At 38.5% G+C, this 24,359-nt stretch overlaps 1 protein-coding gene across 1 annotated transcript in view; it reads right to left on the bottom strand.

Annotated features, from left to right (window-relative positions):
- ptprdb (protein tyrosine phosphatase receptor type Db) overlaps positions 1-23,880 on the bottom strand; it is a 53,971-nt gene extending 30,091 nt beyond the window's left edge. The window contains exons 1-5 of the mRNA XM_079420880.1: positions 23,644-23,880; positions 10,624-10,763; positions 8,164-8,309; positions 7,817-7,958; positions 6,491-6,682 (exon numbers count right to left, since the gene is read on the bottom strand). Coding sequence (XP_079277006.1) covers positions 6,491-6,682; positions 7,817-7,958; positions 8,164-8,309; positions 10,624-10,711 — 568 coding nt within the window. The 5' untranslated portion in view covers positions 10,712-10,763; positions 23,644-23,880. The remainder of the gene's footprint in view (positions 1-6,490; positions 6,683-7,816; positions 7,959-8,163; positions 8,310-10,623; positions 10,764-23,643) is intronic.
- Positions 23,881-24,359: the final 479 nt, after the last annotated feature.

Genomic DNA, 24,359 nt, shown 5'->3' with positions numbered 1-24,359 from the left:
ATCAGAAGAGCAGGAGAAAAACAGCAAAAGCAGGGGGAAAAAATGCTTCAATTTGTGCAAAGCAACAGTATTTCACTAAAACGTCAGTATTCTCTGTAATGTTAGTGACAGCAAAACATGTCACTGAAATTGCTAACTTAATGATCTAAATTTCACAATACAAGATAATATAAGATGATTTAGCCAGTCTCGTCTCTATTTAGCTGGAAAACACAAGCCATCTCTCATATCTGTTCCTCAACAACAAATTATAGCATATATATCATATTTTTTCCTTTCTCGCAATGGTGCAACCATTCTAGACTGGAGGGGGAATAAAAGTTGATTTCCGTGGCTTTTAGTCCTAGCTGTTAGCTTGGAAGCCATCTAAACACTATAGTGCACTTTTATGTAATATACACATTTAAAATTTATAGCCTTAATGGGGACAACAGACGAAAAACGTCCCAAGGTTACGTATGTAACCCTAGTTCCTTGAGGGAACGAGACGCTGCGTCGAGACGCTTTGGGAATGCCTTCAGCGTGACCACGCTCTGAATCATGTGTGTAATCAGACCAATGGATGGGCGAGACATCACGGGCGAGGTGACGTAGAGACCAGGAAGCATAAAAGGAGGATTATTAGGAGGCCATGATTGATAAGGGCCAGTGGAGGGAATTTGGCCAGTGGTTACACCCCTACTCTTTTACGAGAAGTGCCATGGGATTTTTTAGTGACCACAGAGAGTCAGGACCTTGGTTTAACGTCTCATCCGAAAGACGGTGCTTGTTGACAGTATAGTGTCCCCATCACTATACTGGGGCGTTAGGACCCACACAGACCACTGGGTGAGCAGACCCTGCTGGTCTCACTAACACCTCTTCCAACAGCAACCTAGTTTTCCCAGGAGGTCTCCCATCCAGGTACTGACCAGGCTCAACCCTGCTTATTTTCAGTGGGCAACCGGTCTTGGGCTGCAGGGTGATATGGCTGTGGCCATATGTAACCTTGGGACGTTCCTCTTCAGGAACTCGAGCTGCGTCGAGACACTTTGGGAACGAGATACCCACGCCGCCAGACTTTCAAATCCCTGCCTAGTGTTGATGGAGCACAGCTAGGGCGAGAGAAAAGAGGGCCACGAGTGGCTAAAGTGGGCAGGGACTGCGTCCCGAAGGCCAACATCTGAGGAGTGAGCCTTGATCCCAAAGAAAGGGGAGAGCAGAGGACTCGAGGCTATGGAATAGCATCCTGCCACCATATCGCAAAAAGCTTCTCTGGCCGGAGGCCTCAGCCTCTGGAGAAAACATGTAACCAGGGGGTGTCTACCCATGTAGACCTTCAGGGTAGAGTGGGTTAACCCTGCGGAGAAACGGGCCTGCACGAACTTCAGAACTGTACCAATCGGGCAGCTGACTGGGTCGAGCTGGCGACCCCCGCACCATGAAGTGAGACTTCCACTTCAGGGCGTACAGTTTCCTCGTGCTCCGGCAAGCAGAGGCCTCTAAAACTCTCTGCACGAGAGGAGGCCTGACGACACTCGCCGAAACAGTCGAGCTCTTGGAGAGGAGACCTCTGCATGACGGCTATCTAGATCGCGAGGAGGCCTGCTACACTCCATACGCTGGAGATCTTGCAAGGAGAAGTGAGAGGAGGCCTACTACACTCTGTACACTGGGCATCCTCCTAGCAGAGCTCTGGCGAGCGGAGGCCTCTAAAACTCTCTGAGCGAGAGGAGGCCTGACGACACTCAACGAAGGAAGGTCGAGCTCTTGGAGCAGAGGCCTCAGCATGACGACTCTCTGGATCGAGAGGAGGCCTGCTACGCTCTGTACACTAGGTATCCTGTGAGGGGCTGCAGCAACCCCTCACAAAACTGCGCCAGCGGAGCTGAGTGGAGGCTTCAAAAACTCTCTGTAGCGAGAGGAGGCCTGAGCCCAATCGGTCAGGCTCTAGGAGCAGAGGCCTCAGCATAAAGACTCTCTAAACTGAGAGGAGGCCTGCTACGCTCCACACACTGGGATTTTTTAAGGAGGCTCACCTGGGCCCTACCACTCACAGACTGTCCCAGCGGAGCTCTCGCAAGCAGAGGCCTCGAAAACTCTCAGCAGCGAGAGGAGGCCTACAACGCTTGCAGTGACCGTTTTGAGGGGAAGAACCAATATTGGTATGCTTTGCCCCAAAAGCAAACCTCACGAACCTCCTGCTAAGGGAACCAGTCTCTCGAAACTGGCCTCTGGTGTGCTTAGAGATGTTAGCTCGGTGCCCTGAAGCGGAGGACCGGCAGGGGACGTCCGCTCTAGCTGCTCTAAGAACCCCCGAAAGGGCAGCGCGCCTCTCAGTTCTGTTACGTTTCCGGGCGGAAGAAACTGAGAGATGTGCTCGCTGGAGACCGCTGTGCCCTGGAACACTGGCAGGTTTGGCAGACCGATCTCCCGAGGGCACTGAGGAGAGACGGGCACCATATAATGAGGTGTACACCCCTCATCCCCAGAGGGGCCTGCCCCCCCCCGAAGTCCTAAGCCTTAAGCATCCGGACTCTCTTACTGAAGTCTTCTATTGAAGCAATGTTCCTCAGATCTGCATCATCTCCCAAGAAGACTAAACTGGTAGAACCAGAGCCTGCTAGGCAGGACCCAACGAGATGCACTAGGCAGGGGCTCCCACACTGCCAGGTGACCTACTAAGGGAACCAGTCTCTCGAGACTGGCCTCAGGTATACTTAGAGCTGCTAGCTTGGTGCCCTGAAGCGGAGGACCGGCAGGGGACAGCTGCTCTAAAGACCTCCGAAGAGGTAGCAAGCTTCCCAGTACCGTTACGTTTCCGGGCGGAGACTGAGAGAAGCGCTAGCGGGAAACCGCTGCACCCTGAAACACTGGCAGTGTTGGCAGAACGATCTCCTGAGGGCACTGAGGAGCGATGGGCACCGTATAATGAGGTGTACACTGCTCTTCCCCAGAGGGGGCTGGCCCTTAAAAGTCCTGGGCCATAGGCGTCAGGACGTTTTAGCCGAAGATTATCTAGCGAGAATAACGGTCCGCAGATCTGTTTTTTGAGATAATGTAATCTTGTTAAAACTGTTTTCATAAAATTGGTATCGAAAAAAGTATTGTTCAGGAACCGGTATCGAAATCAAGGTATCGGTATGGGTATCGATATCGAACATTTTTGAACGATACCCAGCCCTAGTTCCGCCTCAGCAAAAGTGGGGCCGGCACCGCGAGGAACTCTGGTGAAAGCTCCCTCCTCTAAGAGAGTCCTCTGAGAACTAGCATACGCAGTAACAAAATGCTTACAAAGTGGGCAGTCAGCCCCCTCGAGAACTGACTCTGCGTGCTCTGCTCCTGAGCAGACCACACACGGACTATGTGTATCCCCAGCAGTGAGGAACGCACAACCTGTAATGCGATCTGCTCTCACCCAAGTGCAGTATTCTCTGCACTTAATTCATTGTGGAGCTTATTTCAAGTGATTATGTAGGGACAAACAACACTAAATAAGACTCACAACACAGATCGACAGACACACAGTAGCGGTACCTGAACGACAAAAAGCTGACGCCGGTTCCACCGCATGTGCTTTTATGCTTTCTGGTCTCTACATCACCCCGCCCGTGACATCTTGCCCATCCATTGGTCTGATTACACACATGACTCAGAGCGTGGTCACGCCGAAGGTGTTCCCAAAGCGACTCTCAACGCAGCTCGAGTTCCTGAAGAGGAACTATAGATGACTCATCTATTAATTTTTTATCCAATAATATGCTCTGGAATGCGAATGTCCCGCCTCCTAATATAACCTATGTAGGTTTTAGGGATGAACCTTACAAAAAGTCCTACCTAAGCTTCCTGTTTCAAAAAGTAATACGACCACAAGAAAGAAAACCACTAAATTAAAGCTCACAAAATTAATGTCTATTTGATTTTAATTTACCATGAAAATAACACATTGAGATAAGATCTGTGTAAAGGGGGGGGCAGTTTTATCATGGTCGACAGAACATTAATCATGATAAACACAATCTCTGAAAATGACACGCTTAGTCAAACAGAGAGAAAGAGAGAGAGAGAGATGAAAAGAGAGGAAGGGAAGGGGAAGAGGAAGAAAGAAAGAAAGAAAGAAAGAGAGTGGTAAGGCGAGGATAGATGTGGTGGGTTGCTTTAGTCTCTTACCTCGGATAGGTGTACCCCCTGGATGTGTGAGAATGAAAGCAGATGGGAGATTAAAGAGAAGAGGAGTTAGTGCAGCGAGGGAGAATGAGAAAAAGACAGAGTGACAGAGAGAGAGAGAGCAAAACAGATACAGAGAAAGAAAACCGAAAGATAGAGGGATATATTAGAAACAGCAAAAAAAAAAGAGTGCAAGAAAAAGAGAAAAAGGGGAGGAGGGAGACTCTTCATGTCTTAAGTGCAAAGTGTATGTTGGGTTTTTATGAGATGACAAAAGAGGTTGTCTTAACTGAACAGAAAATAAAATTTTCCATCATTTGGCACATTTTTTAAATAGTTACGATTATAAATATTCAGATTTGTATTTTAATCTTTAATATATATATATATATATATATATATATAAAATTAAAAAATATTAATGCTTTAAATTAATTTCATTTTTCACAAACATAAGGCATCTGGTCTATTATGTATCCCTGTTTCAGAAACCCTTTTTAAGCATTCTCATACCAAAAGAGGCAAAGAAGGATTAGAAACAAAGTAAAAAGGGGAAAAAAGTTTTAAAGCACCCCTGTGAAACGTAATTAATGTTTTGAGAGGAAAACAACCAATTGCAAATGCAGTCCAGTTGAATAATTCATGAAATATTGTTTGTATTAAATTAGATGTCCAAATTACAAGACCAAAGAGTGGAATAAAAAGCCAAGAATCTGCTACTTTGTTGTTATACTACTGTTGTGATATCAATGTCACACTATAAATACCAAGTGTTACATGCATTTTACTAAAAAAAACTGACAGAATATGAAGGAAAATTTACAACCAAGTCCGTCAGTACAACGATTATTTGTAGCACAACCTCTGGATGACATCTCCATTTTCTAAGAAAGCAGATCCTAAAACCAGTGCAATAGAGAAAATATCCTTAGGAATAATAATGGAAAACACAGAGACTTAAGACAGGCAGACTCGAGCCCAGAGAGTGGAGAAAGCCAATAAAGGCCACGGTTTTGGGTGAAAAGCCACTGTAACATTCAGCATTAGGACATTCAAACCTATCTAGGCAACAAAGTGAAAGAAAGAGAGAGAGAAAGAGAGAGATTTGAAAGAGTGAGGGGGTAGTGATGCAGGAAATCCAGTGCCGAGGGCAGTGAGCGTTTGGAGAAGTGAACGAGTGAGCCAGTGAAGGAGGGAGCCAGAAAAAGTAAGTGAGAGTGGACGCGAGAGGCTCGGTATCACACGTTAGAGGGGCAGTGCTCGGGTAAGGGGGGCTGTATCTACTGTACATGACTGCTGTGTGACTATGTGCATGGAGAGAGAGTGACTATACTGTTAGGGGGGATACAATATATAGATATATCATGCGCTTTACCAATAACTATATGTTTGTTTGTTTTGTGCTTGAACATGTGAGTGTGTGTTGTGCCTCAGAATAGCACACTTACCAAAGGACTCTGTAGATTAAAACACAGAAAGAGAGACAGCACATTTATCACAAGGTCCTCACACAGCAAAAACAGTGTGTTTGAGACTGTGTGTGTGTGTGTGTGAGAGAAAGCATATTAGGCTACAGGATTTCTTTAAAGGTGCACTCAAAGAGGTTTTATGTGTAAGTTTGTAGCATGGGAATTGTTGGCTGTTATGGATTGTTACATAGGTCTGGCAGTGACTGCATGACACTTGATTTTTCCTACTGTTATGATGAGTCTTGTGTATGTGTATTGTGTTCTCTGGTTTACTTGTTCTGTTTAGAAGTACTTTTATTATTATAGTTTCTAAAGTATATAGCAATGCATAATATACACTATAGTATTTACACATTTAAAAAAAAATTAAAATGTATTTTAATGTCTCTCATGCTTACCAAAACTGTAAAAACAGTAATATTGTGAAATATAATTACAATTTTCTATTTTAATATATTTTACAATATAATTTATTTCTGTGATGCAAAGCTGAATTTTCAGCAATCATTACTCCAGTGCCACATGATCCTTCAGAAATCATTCTAATATGCTGATTTGATGCTCAATAAATATTTCATATCATAATCAATGTTGAAAACAGTTGTTCTGTGTAATATTCTGTCATTTTTTACAAATTCATTTATTGTAACTTGTTTTTACAAGCAAAAATGCTGGTCATGTAATTTCAGCACGACGACCTGCTCCATGTAGAATAAAATATTTTTTAAACTACTGATATGACTCTTCATCTCAGTTGAGTGTACATCATTTAAAACATATATGTAAAATATACTATTTCTTTTTTATGTGTAAAACATTTTAATTAGACACATTTGCTAAGAGCACCTTTAAACATATGATGAGAATAGGAGCACACAAACCTGAGCGTAGCTGTTTGATCCGCCCATGAGTGTGTGTATCTATGGGGAGGAAATCTTTAAACCAGGTGATCTCAGGGTCAGGTGTTCCGCTGGCTGCACACAGCATGGTAGCAGTGCGAGAACGCTCCACCACCTTCAGCTGAGGGCCCATGTCTATAGAGGGGAAACCAGTGGGAAGCTGGTCCTCTGAAATAACCAAATACAAACAAGCATTACACTCACACCTCTGCCTTCAATGAAGGGCTTTGATTTTCACGAGGTGAAGGTGATCTTATGCAGATGTTATGCAAAGTAGCACACATTTTGTTTTTCAAAGTTTTCTTTCATTAAAGACTTATTCTTGTAGATGACAAACAGCTCCGATAGGTATATAGACCACAAACTACAAAATAAAAAGGGATGCATTTTTAATTTTACACAAAAAGAATACTAATTAAATATAAATATATATTTTTAGCTTTGTCCAAGTTATTATTTCAATTTAAGATATTAATAAAAAAATTATTAACATGACAAACAGTGTCTACAGGTATAGACCACAAAGGACGTTGCATCTGAAATCAATTTTAATTTGACCAAAAATGTGCAAATATATATTTTATTTTTGTTAAATGTATTATTTCAATTTAAGATATTAATTAAAATATATAAATGAAAACATATCAAATAAATTATTAACACCAATTTTATTATGTTATTAACCAAATATTATTACTGTTTCAATCTGCTTTCTAAAATCATTTTAGAAATTATGAAATATATTGCAATTAAAGTATTTTATTCTATAGAAAGATCTTGTTTTAAACATTAAGAAATAAAAATATATTTTTTATAACATGTTATCAACTTATTACAAAGTAAATATTCTTCATATAATATTTAAAACATTTGCTTTGGCTTACAGTGATGACATAAAAGCTTCAGAGTTGTCGAATTTAGAAAATAACGTGCTTTTACAACATGCTTAAAATTATACAGCTACCATTATATTTTAGGAAGTGGTAAGGGAATCATTACTTTTTGGGGTCCTTTGCATTAAATTTTTTTTTTTAAAACATGGTTTAATACATAATCTCAACAAAAGTTGATTCAGAGATTCAGCGTGGGCCTAAACCTGTATATTCTCCATTATATTGGTTATTATTCACTGAATGAAAACAATTAGCTTCTAACTGGTATTTCCAAGACATTCTGTCAGTGCATCTCTAAAAATAATGGTAATACTCAGAGATGCCATGTTTTAAGCAAGCTTGACAGAAATGCACTTCAGATGTCCAAGAGCTAACTCTTGAAGAAGCTTCTAGTCAGATCTGTGCTTACCACGGAGAACACTAAGACGAGTGGAGGCGCTGATCTCTCCTGCTTCGTTAGATGCCACACATTCATACACAGCCTCATCACGGGGGGTCCGCAGCGGCTGCACTCGCAACACAGACCCTGAACCATCCTCAAACTCTATCACCTACACACAGACACAGAGGCAAATGTGTTAGTAACTCCCTGAATAGCTTGTGTGTCTTTATAGCCAGGGCAAATGTGTGAAGTTACGGAAAGTGTACTGTGGGAATCTCACTCTAGTAGTGTTACAACCTTGTATCGCTGCTTGCAGCAAATGTGCAAGCAAGCTGTCTGTATGGTTTGTGATTGTTCAGTTGAGGCGTGTTTACCTCAAATCTCTGGTTGGTGACCTTTTTGCCTTTTCTGCTCCATGTGATTTTAGGCTGTGGATCTCCTGTGGCTTGACATACGAAGGAGGCCACGCCCCCCTGAACCCCTATCTGATCAACGGGTGTCCGGGTGAACTGAGGAGGACCTGCAGAGAAAGACAGAGATTGGTCAACTCAGAATTGTCTTGAGGATAGAGAAACCTTTACTATTTAAAATCTCCAGAATGGACATTGATAAATGCATCTATGCATCATGAAGTTGTACTTCTCACATAGAGTAGTTTACAAGCAGAATTGAAAATTAACAAGCACCAGATGCACTAAATATAATAATATAATAAATGTACACATAAAGCCGATAAGCCGATAATTATTTTCATGTTGTACTCAACATTACAATTCTATACCTCTGTTATAAATTAAGAAATTAAAAAACACAATAAAAAATAATAAAATCAATTGTCTTGAATATGATGGAAATAAAATAAACAAAAATGTAGTATTTAGTACCGCAGTTGCTAAAACCTCATGGGTCAGCTGACAAGAATTTCTTTTTTTTTTAAATTCTACCTGTACCTTAAGTCGATAATTATTTTCACACAAAATAATTCTGTTTTGCAGATCCTTTTTTTGAGGGAAATATATCTTAGGAAATATTCAAATATTTTGAGGTACTGGATTTTTGACTTTCATGAGCTTTTGAAATGTTTGAAGCAAAAACTTTTGAAATGTTTTACTTTACATGTAATGAATCTAAAATAAATAAAAGTTTCACTTTTGAAATAAATTACAATTTTTTTTTTCCCGCAATATTTTAATTAATTAAAATTTAAATTTAATGCCAATTAACCATGATGTTTTAGGAACTGCAATATTAAATGCAGTAATAAATGCTACATTTTATTGCATTTTGTTTATGTTACCAGTAAAAATGGTAATGATATTTACCATGGTAAGATATATTTATGATTATTTTTTTCTCCATAAAGCAATCACTGGCAGGAATGGAAAAAGTTCTTGTCTGTAACTTAGCATGTTAGCATCGGGTCAGCGCTGATAGCTTTGTGGGCAACACGCTGATATAAAGGGCTGTTTCTCTATGGGCGTCCCGAGTTCAAATCCCAGCTCGAGGATCTTTCCTGCCCTGCCCCCTCTCTCTTTCCCACTTCACTTTCTGTCTCCTCTACACTGTACTATCACAATAAAGGCAAAAATGCAGCCCCCCCAAAAAAAACATTAGCATCAGCATCTCGTGCCATGACCGCAAGGTCAAGTTAAAAACCCTTGCAATCTATGCCACTTCATTATATTCCACACTGAATTTTAATGTTGAGTACAACATGAAAATAATTATTGGCTGTCCAGGTGCACGCAAGAATGAGTCATATGGGAAATGTTTAAAAGTAAAGCCAAGACTTAAAATAATTACCACATTGTTATCCCTTGTTGAAAATTACAATAAATTTGACTTTAAAATCATAAAACCTAGTTGAAAATCAGGCTGTGACTTCATGTGTGCATTACGGAGTGAATTAACTCGTGTAGATGAGGAAAGTGCAGATAAGCGGTGTGATTGATGCAGTCTGCAGTGCTTGCTAATCCACTCGATCTAAGGATGATGTCACATTAATCTGCTCTGTAACCCATTGACCAGCAGCTCTAAACTAATGGCATGTGTAACTAACCAAAGGCTCAGCTCAGGTTCAAACAGAACAATGAAGTGAGTGCGTGGGTGAAAGTTTGTGTCATCACACCAGATGATGTGCGATGAAATCTCTTCATCTTCACTTTACATGCTTTAATCTGCAAAGGCTCAGATAACATTTACAAAAGAAAGCCCTTGAGTGCAACTACTCTTACATTTTTATAAAACACAATTATAAAGAACAAAGAGAGAACAATTTTTATAATAATTAATATAAAATATTTTATTAAAAAATATATATAATAATAAATTAAATACAAATATAATTAATTTTATTTTAATAAAAATATATTTTTTTCAGCATGTAAATTCTTAACAACTAAAAACACAATGGTTTGTCTTTCCTCTTCTAATAGAGAATAATATAATGCCAGCCTGATTATCTTTAATGTTGTATCGTGGTCATCAAATGAAAAGCTAAAAATCCATGTATTAAATGTTGACGTCATTTCTTTACGTAGTCAGCGAAGGCCACAGTTGTCTTGTAAACACTGATCCGGACATTTGGTGCAGTGAAAGAAACAAATGGAGGACAATATTATAATCCATCCAACTGGTTTAGCATGATGAAATTGCTTAGAATGTTCAAAAACCTTATTTTTTAATTACATACTACTTTGTAAGTTGCATTATAGCGTGCCTTTATCCTTTGCACTGGTGGGGAAGAAGAATATTCACAAAAAGAGCCAGCAATCATTCTGAGTTTCAGAGGATTCAGCCTCTGTTTTCTACGTATTTGATGTCTGTGCACTCACTTTGTGTATGCGCCAGCTGGAGCACGCTCAGTAGAATCAGTAGTACCGGCTGGTAGGCGCTTCTGTAGATCATGTGACCTCTGGCCATCCTCTCATTGGCTTGTCTATGTGGATCACCAAGCTGTAAGTGCACTCATAACCTAAAGTAAACATGTGAACAAGCAAACATATCTGTCAGTCACATGTGCAGGCCACAGCACAACACGAGTCGATTGCATTAATCAATTAGTACTCTGTGTGTAAGACTTTCTCTGAGGATCAGATAACAAATTACTGAGTGGTCAATCAATCTGTCAACATATCATTTAACATAGAGCCTTCACAGACAGAGAGTAGTCTAGCTCGCATTAAAGGAACAGTTCACCAAAAATGAAAATCCTGTCATCATTTACAAACTCTAATGCTATTAATAAACTCTATTGTTATTATTAACACATATAAATAAACACATAAATAAATCAGCATATAAAAAAGTCCATATAATTTGTGATACCGTATATTCAAAGTCTTCTGAAGCCATACGACTTGCTGAAAATCTTGCTGTAAATCTTGTGCCATTGGTACATGGTACCTCATGGCCGATTGTGACTGACATCAAAACTGGCACCATGCTTCTTGGCGCATAATTTTTTAATGTATCAATGGGAATGACACTAATAGCTACAGCAGAGGGAAAGATTTTTCTCTTTCACAGAAGGCTATCATATGGCTACAGAATATTTAAATATAATGCAAAACTATGTATGGATTAATTTTATAGTGATTGTTTGGTCATTTTTTGAAGCTTGACTACCCATTCATTTACATGTAACAGAAAACAGTCACCAGGAAATGCAAAACATCTCCTCATGTGTTCCAATTAAAAAAAAGAAAAAAGAAAGAAAACCTACAGTACACTATCATTTAAAAGTTTGGGGTAATTTTTTTGAAAGAAGTTAATACTTTCATTCCACAAAGTTGCATTAAATGATCAAACGTTACAGTAAATACATTTATACAAAAGATTACTATTTCAAATAATGCTGTTATTTTGAATTTCAGAATTCTGATTTAAAAAAGGTTTTTTAAAGACACAAATCAGCATATAAAAGTGATTTCTGAAGGATCATGTGATGAATAAATTACATTTTAAAATATATTACAATATCAAATAAGATATTGTAATATCAGTACTACTACTACTACTACTACTAATAATAATAATAAAAAAGAAATAATAAATGCAGCCTTGGTGAGCATGAGACGTCTTTCACAAACATTAAAAAATGTTGCTGACCCCAAACAATCAATGGTATTTTGAATTACGTGAGGGTGAATACATATATTGTCAAATTTTGTTGGTTATTGTCCTTTAGATTAGTACTTAACATTTCCAAGCGATGAACATTACAACAATCTGCCATTGCACAAACTTTAAAGCTGTCAGCTGAGTTTGCAAAAAAGTTTTTTGGGCACAGTTAAAAAAAGGAAAAGCTGATAGTAGCACGAACAAAAACTGATAACAGCTGTCTCGGTTATAACAAATGTGGGAAGAAAAATAACTCGAAAGTTACAGTATACAGAGTTCAGATTATAACTTTATTAAAACTTTAATTAAAAAACAGCATTGAATATATGATAATACATGACAGCTCTTAAAGGCTTCTCTTTCTGGCCTGCTGGAGCCAGAAAACTTTACCGTAAACTCAATAATTATAACATTCAGCCCATAAATGTATAATGTATCTTACTTCTGAAAATACAACGAGAAGAATGAGAGAGGGAGAGAGAGAGAGAGAGAGGGAGAAAGAGTTGGGTGGGCAGTTGAACTGCACTAAGTAAAAGTTGCATTAAATATGGATGCTGTGCATGGGAGATTGCCACAGATGGGGGGCGTGTTGGGAATCGCTATGGTAACTCTGCCCCCACGAGCACCACGCTTGTCACATCACATCACATCATTAAGAGAGAGAGTGGTTGCAGACCCCCTCATCCGTGCTGCCTCCCCCGTCTCCTATCCATATTTAATTCCTCCGCTGCACTCTGAGGCTTCCTTCACTTTTACAGAGCTGAGAGTAAAAAGACCACACATGTCACTTCCTGCAAAGAATCATGATGATGTAGGAAACGGGGAGCGAAGTAGAGGAACGGTGACACATACAAACCCCAAATGCATGTGTGTTTCCACATGTCAGGATTCTGCTGTGGAGGAAATGGGTCAATCTGATCTCTGACTCATGTAAAACTGATGCCCTTCAAACCCCTAAACCTACACACACACACCATCTGCCTCATTTGGAAAACACTCCACAGCAGCTTAACACAATCCCTAATACACATTATTATCAGGAAAATACATAGATGCGCGCAAGGCATACGCAAACAATACAAATACACCAAAGATACATCACATCTAAAAAGTCTGAGAAGACATATAGGGAAAATGGTCCTATTTTCTAAAACTCAGTAAAAACCATATTTTAAAAAGTTGCATGAATTTCACATTAAATAAAATATTAAATAAAAAGAATAACAAATAAATACATAAAGCACCAAAAAGCCCATTTGACTTGTGCTACTGTACATTTTATGTTATTTATGTTTTATTTATTTTGACTTTTTGAAGGCATGCACTCAAGCTGGAATAAACTTAACAAGTCTTACGATCCATGCTGTCCAGCATGATTTGAAAGAGCATCTTCTGCTTGAGTGGAAGCAAGAAAATTTGACCTTTAGCACAAGGGCATTAAAATTGTCACAACAATGCAGAATCTTAAAATCTTAATCTTCTTAATTTTACATCATAACATTTCTTTGTTTAAAGCAACAATTATTTGTTTGTTTACAGGTTTAAATTAGACTCTGAATCCTTGACAATGTGGATTGTGTGTGTGTGTGTGTGTGTGTGTGTGTGTGCATGTTTATGTGGTTTATGAGGACACAAATTTGTATAATGACATGGGTATGACAGAGGTATTACAATATGAAGGTGGTTTATAAGGACACTGCCTATGTCCCCGTAATTCAAAAGTCTTAAAAAACATACTAAATGGTGTTTTTTTGAAAATCTAAAATGCACAAAGTTTCCTGTGAGGGCTAAGTTTAGGTGTAGGGTTGGTGTAGGGCAATAGCACACACAGTTTGTTTAGTATAAAAACCATTACGCCTATGGAGAGTCCCCATAAACCACAAAAACCAACATGTGTGTGTGTGTGTGTGTGTGTGTGTGTGTGTGTGTGTGGATTATTTTCCTCTCCCCTGTGTTAGAGCCATACGCTACTGTGCCTAATCTGGAAAGAACAGAGATCATAATGATAACCTGATATTTCCTGCTTCAACTCCATTTGTGCCAAAAGTCGATAGCTAAGCTTTGTGGCTACGTCTGTGTGCATATGAGAGAGACAGAGTGAGAGAGAGAGGAACATAAGAGACTATGAAAGAAAGCAGACAGCAAGTGTGTATTTGTGGAACAGTGAGACATAGCTGCTGACTAAACAAATCTGCATCTTAATTACTTATTCAAAGATGCAACGAATCAAATAATTGATATTTATTACTAAGGCACCAATCACATTAACATGCACAGACACAATTAGCCTGCAGTTAGGTGATATTTAGTCATGATGAGGGGGCTAACAGCATGTCATACAACAGTGAAAACAACACAGCGTGTCTGTGATGAGCTTTTAGACCTTTTGGAGTCCCTTGTTAAAAGTATAGTTCACTCAAAAATTACATTTTTAAAATTTATTCACTCTCATGTCGCTCCAAACTTGTAGCCTACTTTCTTCCATGGAACACAAAAGGAGATAATTTGTAGAATATCATGGCTGTTCTTTTACATTCACTAAAAGTAAATGGGTACCAGTGCGAAGCTCCAGAATAACAAATGCACCATAAAAGTGGTCCACATATGATTTACGCAATACATTCCATGTCTTCAGAAGCCATGCAATAATTAGTCACTGAAAATATTGCCCTCCATTCTCAAATATGTCACCTCTGATGTCTCACACCAGGCTTCACACCAATATGCTAATAACTATCATAAATCTGTTTATTAAAATCTATTTTATCAGTTTACATTCAAACCAATAACCTGCCAGTGCAAAAAAATAAACGTTTACAACACTTAAAAAAAAAAAAATCAGGTTCATGTCAGTGACAGCAAGTTTTGATGGTAAATAAAGCATTACAAACCACAGAGTATCCCAAAATGTCAGCAGCAAACTAGTACATACTCATATTCTCCTCTCATATTTACAGATTCTATGACCACTTATCCTTCAGCTGCACAAGAAGAGAACACTTTTTTTTTTTTTAATAATTTTGTGGGTTAATATATTTACAATATATAAAACCAGAAACACTCACACTGGTTAGATGCACTCAAATCTGCAGGAAGAATGCTTTCCTGAAACATAAAAAGACCATGAAAGAATGCAGGTTGAGGTGTTTACATGCAAAATTGGGTTAATGGGAAAATATTGTTTTGATCAGTTTATTCTTAAGTCGTTCATGACCTTACGCCAATAAAAGAATACAGTTTAATTCATTTATGTGACCACATAGGTTTGATGTCACATAAATGTTTTAAACACAACACGTCTCCATCTGCCATATTTGATGATGCTTTTATGGTGTTTTTTTTTGTCATTTTGGAGCACTTTAAGAACATGTATGTAAACACACTCACTGTAGTTTGGTCACAAGATATGTGAGAAGCAATGCTGTTTGTCATTGACTTAAAACCTGACAAATCTGCCAAATTCAATAGCGCTTTTACAGTGCTTTTTGTCATTTTGGAGAACTTTCCTTATATGGAAATGACCGACAAGAATATGCTTGAAACAAATCACCCTCTGCTCTTCATAAAAGATCGAAAGTTACACTATATTGCCAAAAGTATTGGGTCACCCCCTTCTAATGAATATGTTTGACTACTTTAGTAATTTCTGTGAGTACAAATCTTAATGTTAAAGCATATAATGATATTCTAGGGAATTGTGTGCTTCTAATTTCATAGCAACAGTTTGGACAGGACCCTTTTCTATTCTAACATGACAGTGCATCTGTGTATAAGACACAGTTCAAAAAGACATGATTGATTCAGTCAGTGTGGAAGAACTTGACTGGTCTGCAGAAAGCCAAGTCCTGATCCCAGCTGAACACCTCTGGTGTGACTTTAAATGCAGACCTTGAGCCAAAAACTCATCACCAAACACCAATGACTTGTATAGACACTACAAGGACAAAAGTGTTGGGACACCCCCTTCTTTAGAACAGAAAAAGACACTAACAAAACTGTGGCAACAAAGATGGAAACATAATTCATGTATTTAAAAATTGTATTTCCATCTCTGTTTCAACAGTTTTGGACGTGTCTAAAATGACTAAAGTACTCTTATGTACAAGTCATTGGTGTTTGGTGAGGAGTTTTTGGCTCAATATCTGCATTTAAAGTCACACCAGAGGTGTTCAGCTGGGATCAGGACTTGGCTTTCTGCAGACCAGTCAAGTTCTTCCACACTGACTGAATCAATCAATCATGTCTTTTTGAACCGTGTCTTATACACAGAGGCACTGTCGTTAGAATAGAAAAGGGATCTGTCCAAACTGTTGCTATAAATTTAGAAGCACACAATTCCCTAGAATATCATTATATGCTTTAACATTAAGATTTGTACTCATAGAAATGACTAAAGTAGTCAAACATGTTCATTAGAAGGGGGTGACCCAATACTTTTGGCAATATAGTGTATACACAGTAGGTTCAGAATGACGTGAAAATTTGGATAAACTACCCCTTTAACGTCTACACAACAGTTATTTTAACCAACATCCCCTGTATTTCAAGTGAAAAGAGGATCCAAAATTGCGTAGGCTTTGAAATGGCTACAATAAAAGCTCAACAGCCGAGACACTAAACTCCCTCTCAAACCCTGACTGAGTAATGTACTCTTATTTTGCTGAAGCACATCAGTTTTTAACTATTAAATCAATTTGTGCTCTAAGAGTCCATGGACATGAGCAGCAATTTATAAAGCAGCTTATTAACTATAGATGGACCTGCAATGCCATAAATACAACTGTTGTACTATTAATTCTGTACAGCAGGGGTCTTCAACAGGAGGTTTGTGGCAGTACTGCAGTCATTTTTGTGCAAAACAATAGTACACAAACATTAAAGGGGTCATATGATGCGATTTGAAGTTTTCCTTTCTCTTTGGAGTGTTACATGGTGTTTGTGCATAGATAAGATCCCTGAAACTAAAGTCTCAAAACCAAAGAGATATACTTTATAAAAGTTAAGACTCGACCACGGCCTCCTTAAACGGCTCATACAAACACGCCCCCACATGTCTACGTCACGGTGTGGGAAGATTTGCATAACACCGCTCAAATGTATATGCAATGAAAGAAGGCGGCACTATTATTCTCGCTGTAGTACTGTTGCTACCGCCGGCACCATGTCCTGGAGACGCTGTGTTCCGTTGTGAAAGTGAAAGTACTTTGTTTGGGCTTCCAAAAGAGCACACAACTAGAAATCAGTGGTTAAGTTGTATTTACAACACTGTTCCAGAACAGTTCAACCCAAATATTAGAGTGTGTGCAGCGCATTTTACGGAGGACTATTTCCTGAACCTGCGAGTAGCCTGCCAACTATGCACAAAGGCTGTTTCTATAAAGTGGGGCAATTCCAACTTTGCAAGGACAGTCTGGCGCTTCAGACTCACAGACTGTAAGTACATTTTCTTATTTAAAGAATTTGCGAGTTTTGAGCTGAGTAGAGTAGTGCTTGTTGTTTGTCGTTTCTCCGATCACAAATGCAGACATGGTAATTTTTATGCGGCGCGATGCAACGTGACAGCAACGTAAAAAGACAGTATAAGTCATTATAATCAGTAATTACAGTATGTCCCCACTAGATACAACAAATGCCTCATTTATAATGGGTTTTTTGTTTTGGTCTCGTCGCGCCAGGACACGGCATCACAATACGGTAAGGGGAATAACATTTCACGGTTGAGGTATTCAGCCAATCACAACGCATTGGATAGCTGGCCAATCAGAGCACGCCTCGCTTCTCAGAATGACAAGCTTTGTAAAAATCGATGCGTTTCAGAAAGGCGGAGCATAGAGGAGCAACAATAATGTACAGTATGTGGAAAATAATGTGTTTTTTGAAACTTAAACGGCATAAACACATTGCATTACACCAAATACATAAAATAATGTTCTTTTTAGCAACGTCATATGACCCCTTTAATCAAAGCTAAAGTTAAGAACCTGAAGTTCAGCTAAATGTTTCATTATTCCTCCCACATTGAAATGCATTAAGTAAAAATAAAATGTAACCTATATATATGTTTAACATTTTAACGGCTTTGCAATGTAAACATCACAGAAAAGTATATAAATCTATGAATTTGATACTATACACGTTATTGTAATACAGGCTTCAAATGTAACAGGAGGTCTCCTATTCACCAGGCGGTCCTTGGCCTGAAAAAGACCCCTACGGATCTTATAAGTAAATCTGTTTGGGAATAACAGTGGTTACATAAGGTGATTTGCAGTATTGGGGAGGAAAAATGCTGTGTGTTTCCCAGGGTTTGTTCGCAAACACACAAAAACACACACTGAATCGGATATAATCACTAACTGATAAGAGAGATCACCACCAGGTACTAGGAACTGAGTTCAAGTTTCAAACAGCTTCTCATCTCTAATAGGCATCCCATCACATGAGCACTCAAACATATAACAGCAAGGAAAGACAATTCTTTAGCCATATGGCCGCTGTAACTCAACACAAGAACATGTTCGTGTGTTACAAACACAAACTCTACAAAACCCTTCATTAAGTCTCTGTACAACAGATGCAGCTGTCAGGGCAAGAGACAGATGAGGACAAGATGACATGTAGATGTGGGACAGTCTCGCTGGCAGGCACTCATTGCCTTGACAACGCAGAACTCCAATTAGAGCTACTTTGACATGGAGCAGCTGTGACAGTTAACAGGTACACACATCTGTCTCACCCTGGCCAAAAGTGACCTGAAGCTTCTACATATGGAACGCCCTGCGTGACACGATCACATGGGTCCTCGGCATATTCCAATCTTCAATCTGTTTCAATGTGATATTTCTATGCAACATTTAAAGGCGTTCTAGATGTTGCACTCCACCAAAGAAAGAAAAGAAATATTGATTTGTTCAACAAAATAAACAAACAAAAAGAACTGCCTGTCTGGATGTTTTGGGCAACCTAAATAGGACAGAACTTACATTTCACTTACAGACCCAGTGTAGGTCTAAAATAAATAAATAAAAAAACTATAATAGGGCCCCTGTAATAGGGCTGCAGGAAAAAACTGACATTGCGATATTTCATTTTTCTTGCAATATACTGTATATTAAGATATGAAAAATACAGGAATTTTCATCAGATTACTTAAATAGTTACTGTATCTTTAGAAAAAAAATAATTATTCAAGAGTTAGTTGGGTGACTTAGTAAGGGAATGCATCTGCATATACATAAATAATAATAATAATAATAAAACACAGATTTTTTTCCTTTTAAGACTTTTACCTCTTTCAGTAACCAGTCCAAAATTAAAATAAAATCTCTTTATCTTTATTGTTCATTTCCAATTCAATATGAATAATATGACTATACAAGAATAATAATTGTCATGCATTGTGATTACTGACAATAATACTGAGATTCAGATATTATGAAATAAAAATAAGATGTAAATGCCACTCTTGAAACCAGTAAAGGATCAAATTGCCGCTATTATATTAAATCAATAATATTGCAATATTGATTTTGTAATAAATATATAAACACAAATGCATGCCTGCTTATTCCAAAACTTCAGTTTCCATTTTTATGGAATAAACAAAAATATTTATTTGCAATATTATACAGTGATAATACTGTAGCTCTTTTTTTCAGGTGTTTATGAGTAATTTGATTCAGTCTTCAGGTCACAAAAAAACATCAATTCCACTCCTTAGTGGCTGGGCTTCAAATATTCGTTTGCATTTATTTTATTTGGTATTATATAACCATGTATTCTTGCCATAAATGATTTAAAAAGGAAACAAGAGTTTTAAAAATGAATCTGAATAACCCCTAAATACATATTCTGAGAATAGGTAAATAAAAACACACTTCAGAAGACAAACAGCTTGTATAAATGGATTACCATAATTTCATATTTTATATCCTACAAATGGGATTTGCAGCACCAAGCTAAAACAAACCATAATCATTATAACAAGCCTTTTTAAAATGCCTGATCACTAGCAACTGAGGACCATTCTTTTTTTTCATCATACATCAGTATTTTTCCCTGAATTTAAAAATTGGAACATGGTATGCACTGCATATCACAACAGTACTTTCTATCTTCATAAATCTGGCAGTAAAACTAGCAATAAAATTGTTTGTAAACCTCTCATGAATAGTTCTAAATAGGTTCCAAACAGTAAGGGCCTGTACTGAATCAAACATCTCAATTCAACAGGAACAATGCTATAAGTAACAGTGTGTTCCTTTATGTGGCATGAAGACAGTAACAACTAGGGTGCAACTGAACAGACTGAACTGCAGCACATGAAATTACTGCCATTATGATATGTAATGATCTAACTTAATCCAAAATACAGCAGTGATATTTCATTACCTCATAAGCTTTTACTTATGTCTTGTTAAAATGCCCCCAAGGGCTTCAGGGAACATTTTTGATGACGTAAACAAATCGCTAAATAAAAATGATTCATGAAACAACCAGTTTGAAAGAACTGAGAGCTGCTGAATTGACTTAGCATTAACACATGAGTGATTTAGACCGAGCCATTGTGATTTGTGATTGAATCAGGTGCACTGTTTTATTAAAACAACTTCAGAATAACATGTATTGACTACCACATTATAAGCCACACTGTGAGTAACACTAGGTGTTTCCTGTTGGCCCCTGCTCTCCTCACATTTGACTCTGCTATCCAATAAAGAGGCAGAAATTAATTTAGAATAGATATCTAAACCTCTAGTTCATGACTTGTACATCACTAGAAAATCTCCTTGATCACAACGCTTTGATGTTTAGCTTATAGGACCCATCCTATTAAATTAAGTCTGAATATGCTTGCATAGAAGTTCTCTACAAGTTCACAGAACCTCACATACTTATTGACTTTTTAAAGGGTGTAAATTTTTCACTGTTAATGTACTTTCTGTTATCTCAGATGAACGTACAGAGACAACTAGGAGCTATTTGTAGATTAATTTACAATGTGGTGCTTTCAAAACATTGCTCTGTTTACTTCCCCACAAGCCCAACATAGCAACAATGGCTCAGCCAATGGCATAAATCTGGGGCAGGTTTAAACCACAGAAGATGGAAAGACCTGTTCTGGAAACCTGCATAAATACAGTAGTTATTTTTGCAATGCCAGTTGGTGACAAGTGTCACAGAAATGACTTGTGTAAAACTAGCCTTTCAAACAGATTAACTAATACCCAACCCCAACCCCCCAAAAAATAAAAGTAAGGAATAATGTACAGTCAGCCAGTCATTACTGGAAAATAAACCCTATATATTCTGATCACCCTGTTGAGCTTCACTTTGCAATAATGACCATCTATATACATTATCCGACTGTACATTATCCCAATTACACAGCTGCTTGGAAAATAAATAAATGGACATGAAATATTGATTTCAGCTGAAATGATTTTATTATGTAAAAAGAAAAAAAGATGAAAGAGCTGTGAAACTAGCACAGCTATGTAGGAAATTGGTTGTCAGTTGTACAGCTTAGCAGCCATTAAAAAAAATACAGAATAGAGATTCCAGAGAGCAATGTTTTACTATTACACTTGTCTGTAAGCAACGCCAATCTTGTCACATGCTCATCTTGCTGTGACCTGATTGTGCATGTGCAAATACTACAATAATACAGTGATAGCCAAAGCAGTACATAATAATACCGATTTTTCTCTCAATAAGAAACATATTTCTGCCCTCGAGAGAAATAAAAAATAATGCTACTTTTTTAAACAAAATGTTTTATATAAAACATTAAGATTTCTGTATATTACTGCATATGTATTATATATAAATAAATAGATTCTGCACCCATGCTGTACTTTTTAATTTTTTGTCTACTTTGGTCATGCATGGGGGCAGTTGGGGCCTAATGGATAGAGAGTTGGACTTGTAACCCAAAGGTCACGGGTTCGAGTCTCAGGTCCAGCTGGGAGTGTAGGTGGGGGGAGTGAATGTCCAGCGCTCTCTCCACCCTCAATACCACGACTGAGGTGCCCTTGAGCAAGGCACCGAACCCCCAACTGCTCCCCGGGCGCCGCAGCATAAATGGCTGCCCACTGCTCCGGGTGTGTGTTCACAACGTGTGTGTGTGTGTGTGTGTTCACTTCTCACTGCTGTGTGTGTGCATTCGGATGGGTTAAAAGCAGAGCACAAATTCCGAGTATAGGTCACCATACTTGGCCACATGTCATGTCCTTTCCTTTCTTTCATCGTCTCGCTGTTTTTGTTTTATTTTTGTATGCAGAAGTTCTGTTCCATTTTATTTTGCTCCGTCTAGCTGCATTCAAATGAAGAAATACATTGCATTTGACAACACCTCACTCTTTTGCATTCCTATTCGCTTAACAGTAGTTTTAAGCTCACGCAAACATAACTAATGCATAAATACAGTATTCCATGAACTGACTTGAAACACAATCATACTTGCCCCAGTCCATCAGACCGTCTACCACTATATAATGGCTATTGAGTACAAGTTCTTCTCAAGAAGATTAGAAATCTTTTCCAAAAAGACCCCTTAAACCATATGGTTTTGACAGTAATGCACATGCAGAACGCTTGAGCTGATCAAGCCTTAAGCACTGAGCACATCAGTGCTATTAAACTCTTCTCCAGTTTCAGGAAGATATTTTACTGCTAGCTTTCAGCTCAGTGTCATAAGCACAACATTCACTAGCAGAAGCACTTAAGACCCACACCTATAAATGGTATCACAGACGCACGTCTGTACAATAAGCACAAGGACTGTGCCTCTGTGACATATGCATTATTAATATAAACCATATGCCACTGAAGCTGAGGCAACCTGCTTTTCAAATAGTGCAAGTTTTCAAGTGTGCTCCAAGCAACTCTTAGTCTGCAGGTATGGAAAAGAAATAAATTATTCACAACTCAGAAAATCACTCTCTCACTTCGTCCATCTGTCATTTTCTCAAAGCTCTGGGCATTCCGGGTCAAATACTTACACCTCGCTCAGACCAACCGCCAAACTCCGCTTCGATCCTTTCCTCCAAATTTGTTCTCTTACATATGCAAACCTTAATACCCTAACATCATAATATCCCTCGCTCTTTCCCTCCCTCCCCTTTCTGTCTCTCTCACACACTAAGAGCATTAGGAGGTATATAGCAAAAGTCATCACACATAATCCCCTTCCATGTGAACTTTAATAAACTTGTAGAGTCATTCAGTTTATTGGTCCATTAAGAATATGCTTTTAATGATCCGTGGAGAACATTCTGTCATAAACAGTAATACTTTAAGCTCAGCATAATGCCCCGGAGCACTGGGTTCCCCGAACATCACTGAATGATCTAAAAGGCAGTAGTGGGGAAACCACAACAAAAATCCATGTCAATTAAGACAATAAAGCAAATGGCTAAATTACCCCAAACGACACATATATATAGAATATGACAAAAGGAAATATTAGGAAGATGTAACATGATGCAATACTGCTAATCAAAAACACATTATGTTAATATGCTAGCAAAACAGCAGCCAAAAAGTAGAATGTGCATGCATGCAATGTAGTCTTCTGTAGGCTATTAGCCTGCCTGATTTACAATAAAGGATTTCCCATCGATTCGCATGCAATTGTAGCTGGAGTGGATGACTGAACATTACAATGAAATTATTTTGTCATTTCCTCAATAATAACCGGTGAGCGAATGAGGCTTTCACTCCTAGCCTACCTGATCAACATAGCTGTCGGGTACAGGTTTTCATTCGGGTCTCACCGGCTCGGTACCGCCTGTGCATTCATCTATAAGCATCAGAGATTTAATCCAGAACCCCGTCCTCTCCCTTGTGAGGTTCACCGGTGCTGAGCTGAACTATAAAAAGCACAACAGCAGCAGAAGCGCTGCGTGTTTCCAGCGCTAGTGAAAGACTCGCAGGTCTTTCTTTCTGATGATGCTGATGCTGTGTGTGCATACAGAAGCGCTCGCTCGCTCGCGCACACGCTCACGCGCAGCGAAATATAAGGGGACGGGCTCGAGGCAGGACAGAGCGGCGGCGGAGTGACGTCAGGTGCCCCGGAATGAATCTCCGGTTCAGGGAGAATAAATAATTTGGAGAAACTGCATTTGCACATCGGAGAGACTTAAGGTAAACGTCTAGAAACTGGGCCAGACAAATTTGACAGTTTGTATAGTGACACTTCAAGGTCCCTATATCTTAAATCCTGAATAGTTTTTGTAAATTTTTCTTGTAGTTCTGAGAGACCATGCATTTGACTGTTTAAAATAGCACTGTACATAATTATATGAAAATATTCACTAATATGTGATACTGTATCATGATGTCGGCTGATAATTTTGATAGTGAGACTGGGGTAAACCGACACACTTTGTTTTGGAGGACATTATTCCAAACATTTTAATTTAAGACAATTTTGTAGGCTACTGTT

Source organism: Barbus barbus, assembly GCF_936440315.1.
Source record: "Barbus barbus genome assembly, chromosome: 7".
NCBI classification, from domain to species: Eukaryota; Metazoa; Chordata; class Actinopteri; order Cypriniformes; family Cyprinidae; genus Barbus; species Barbus barbus.
Note: the sequence above shows the minus strand (reverse complement) of the source record. Positions and strands in the feature narration are given on the sequence as shown.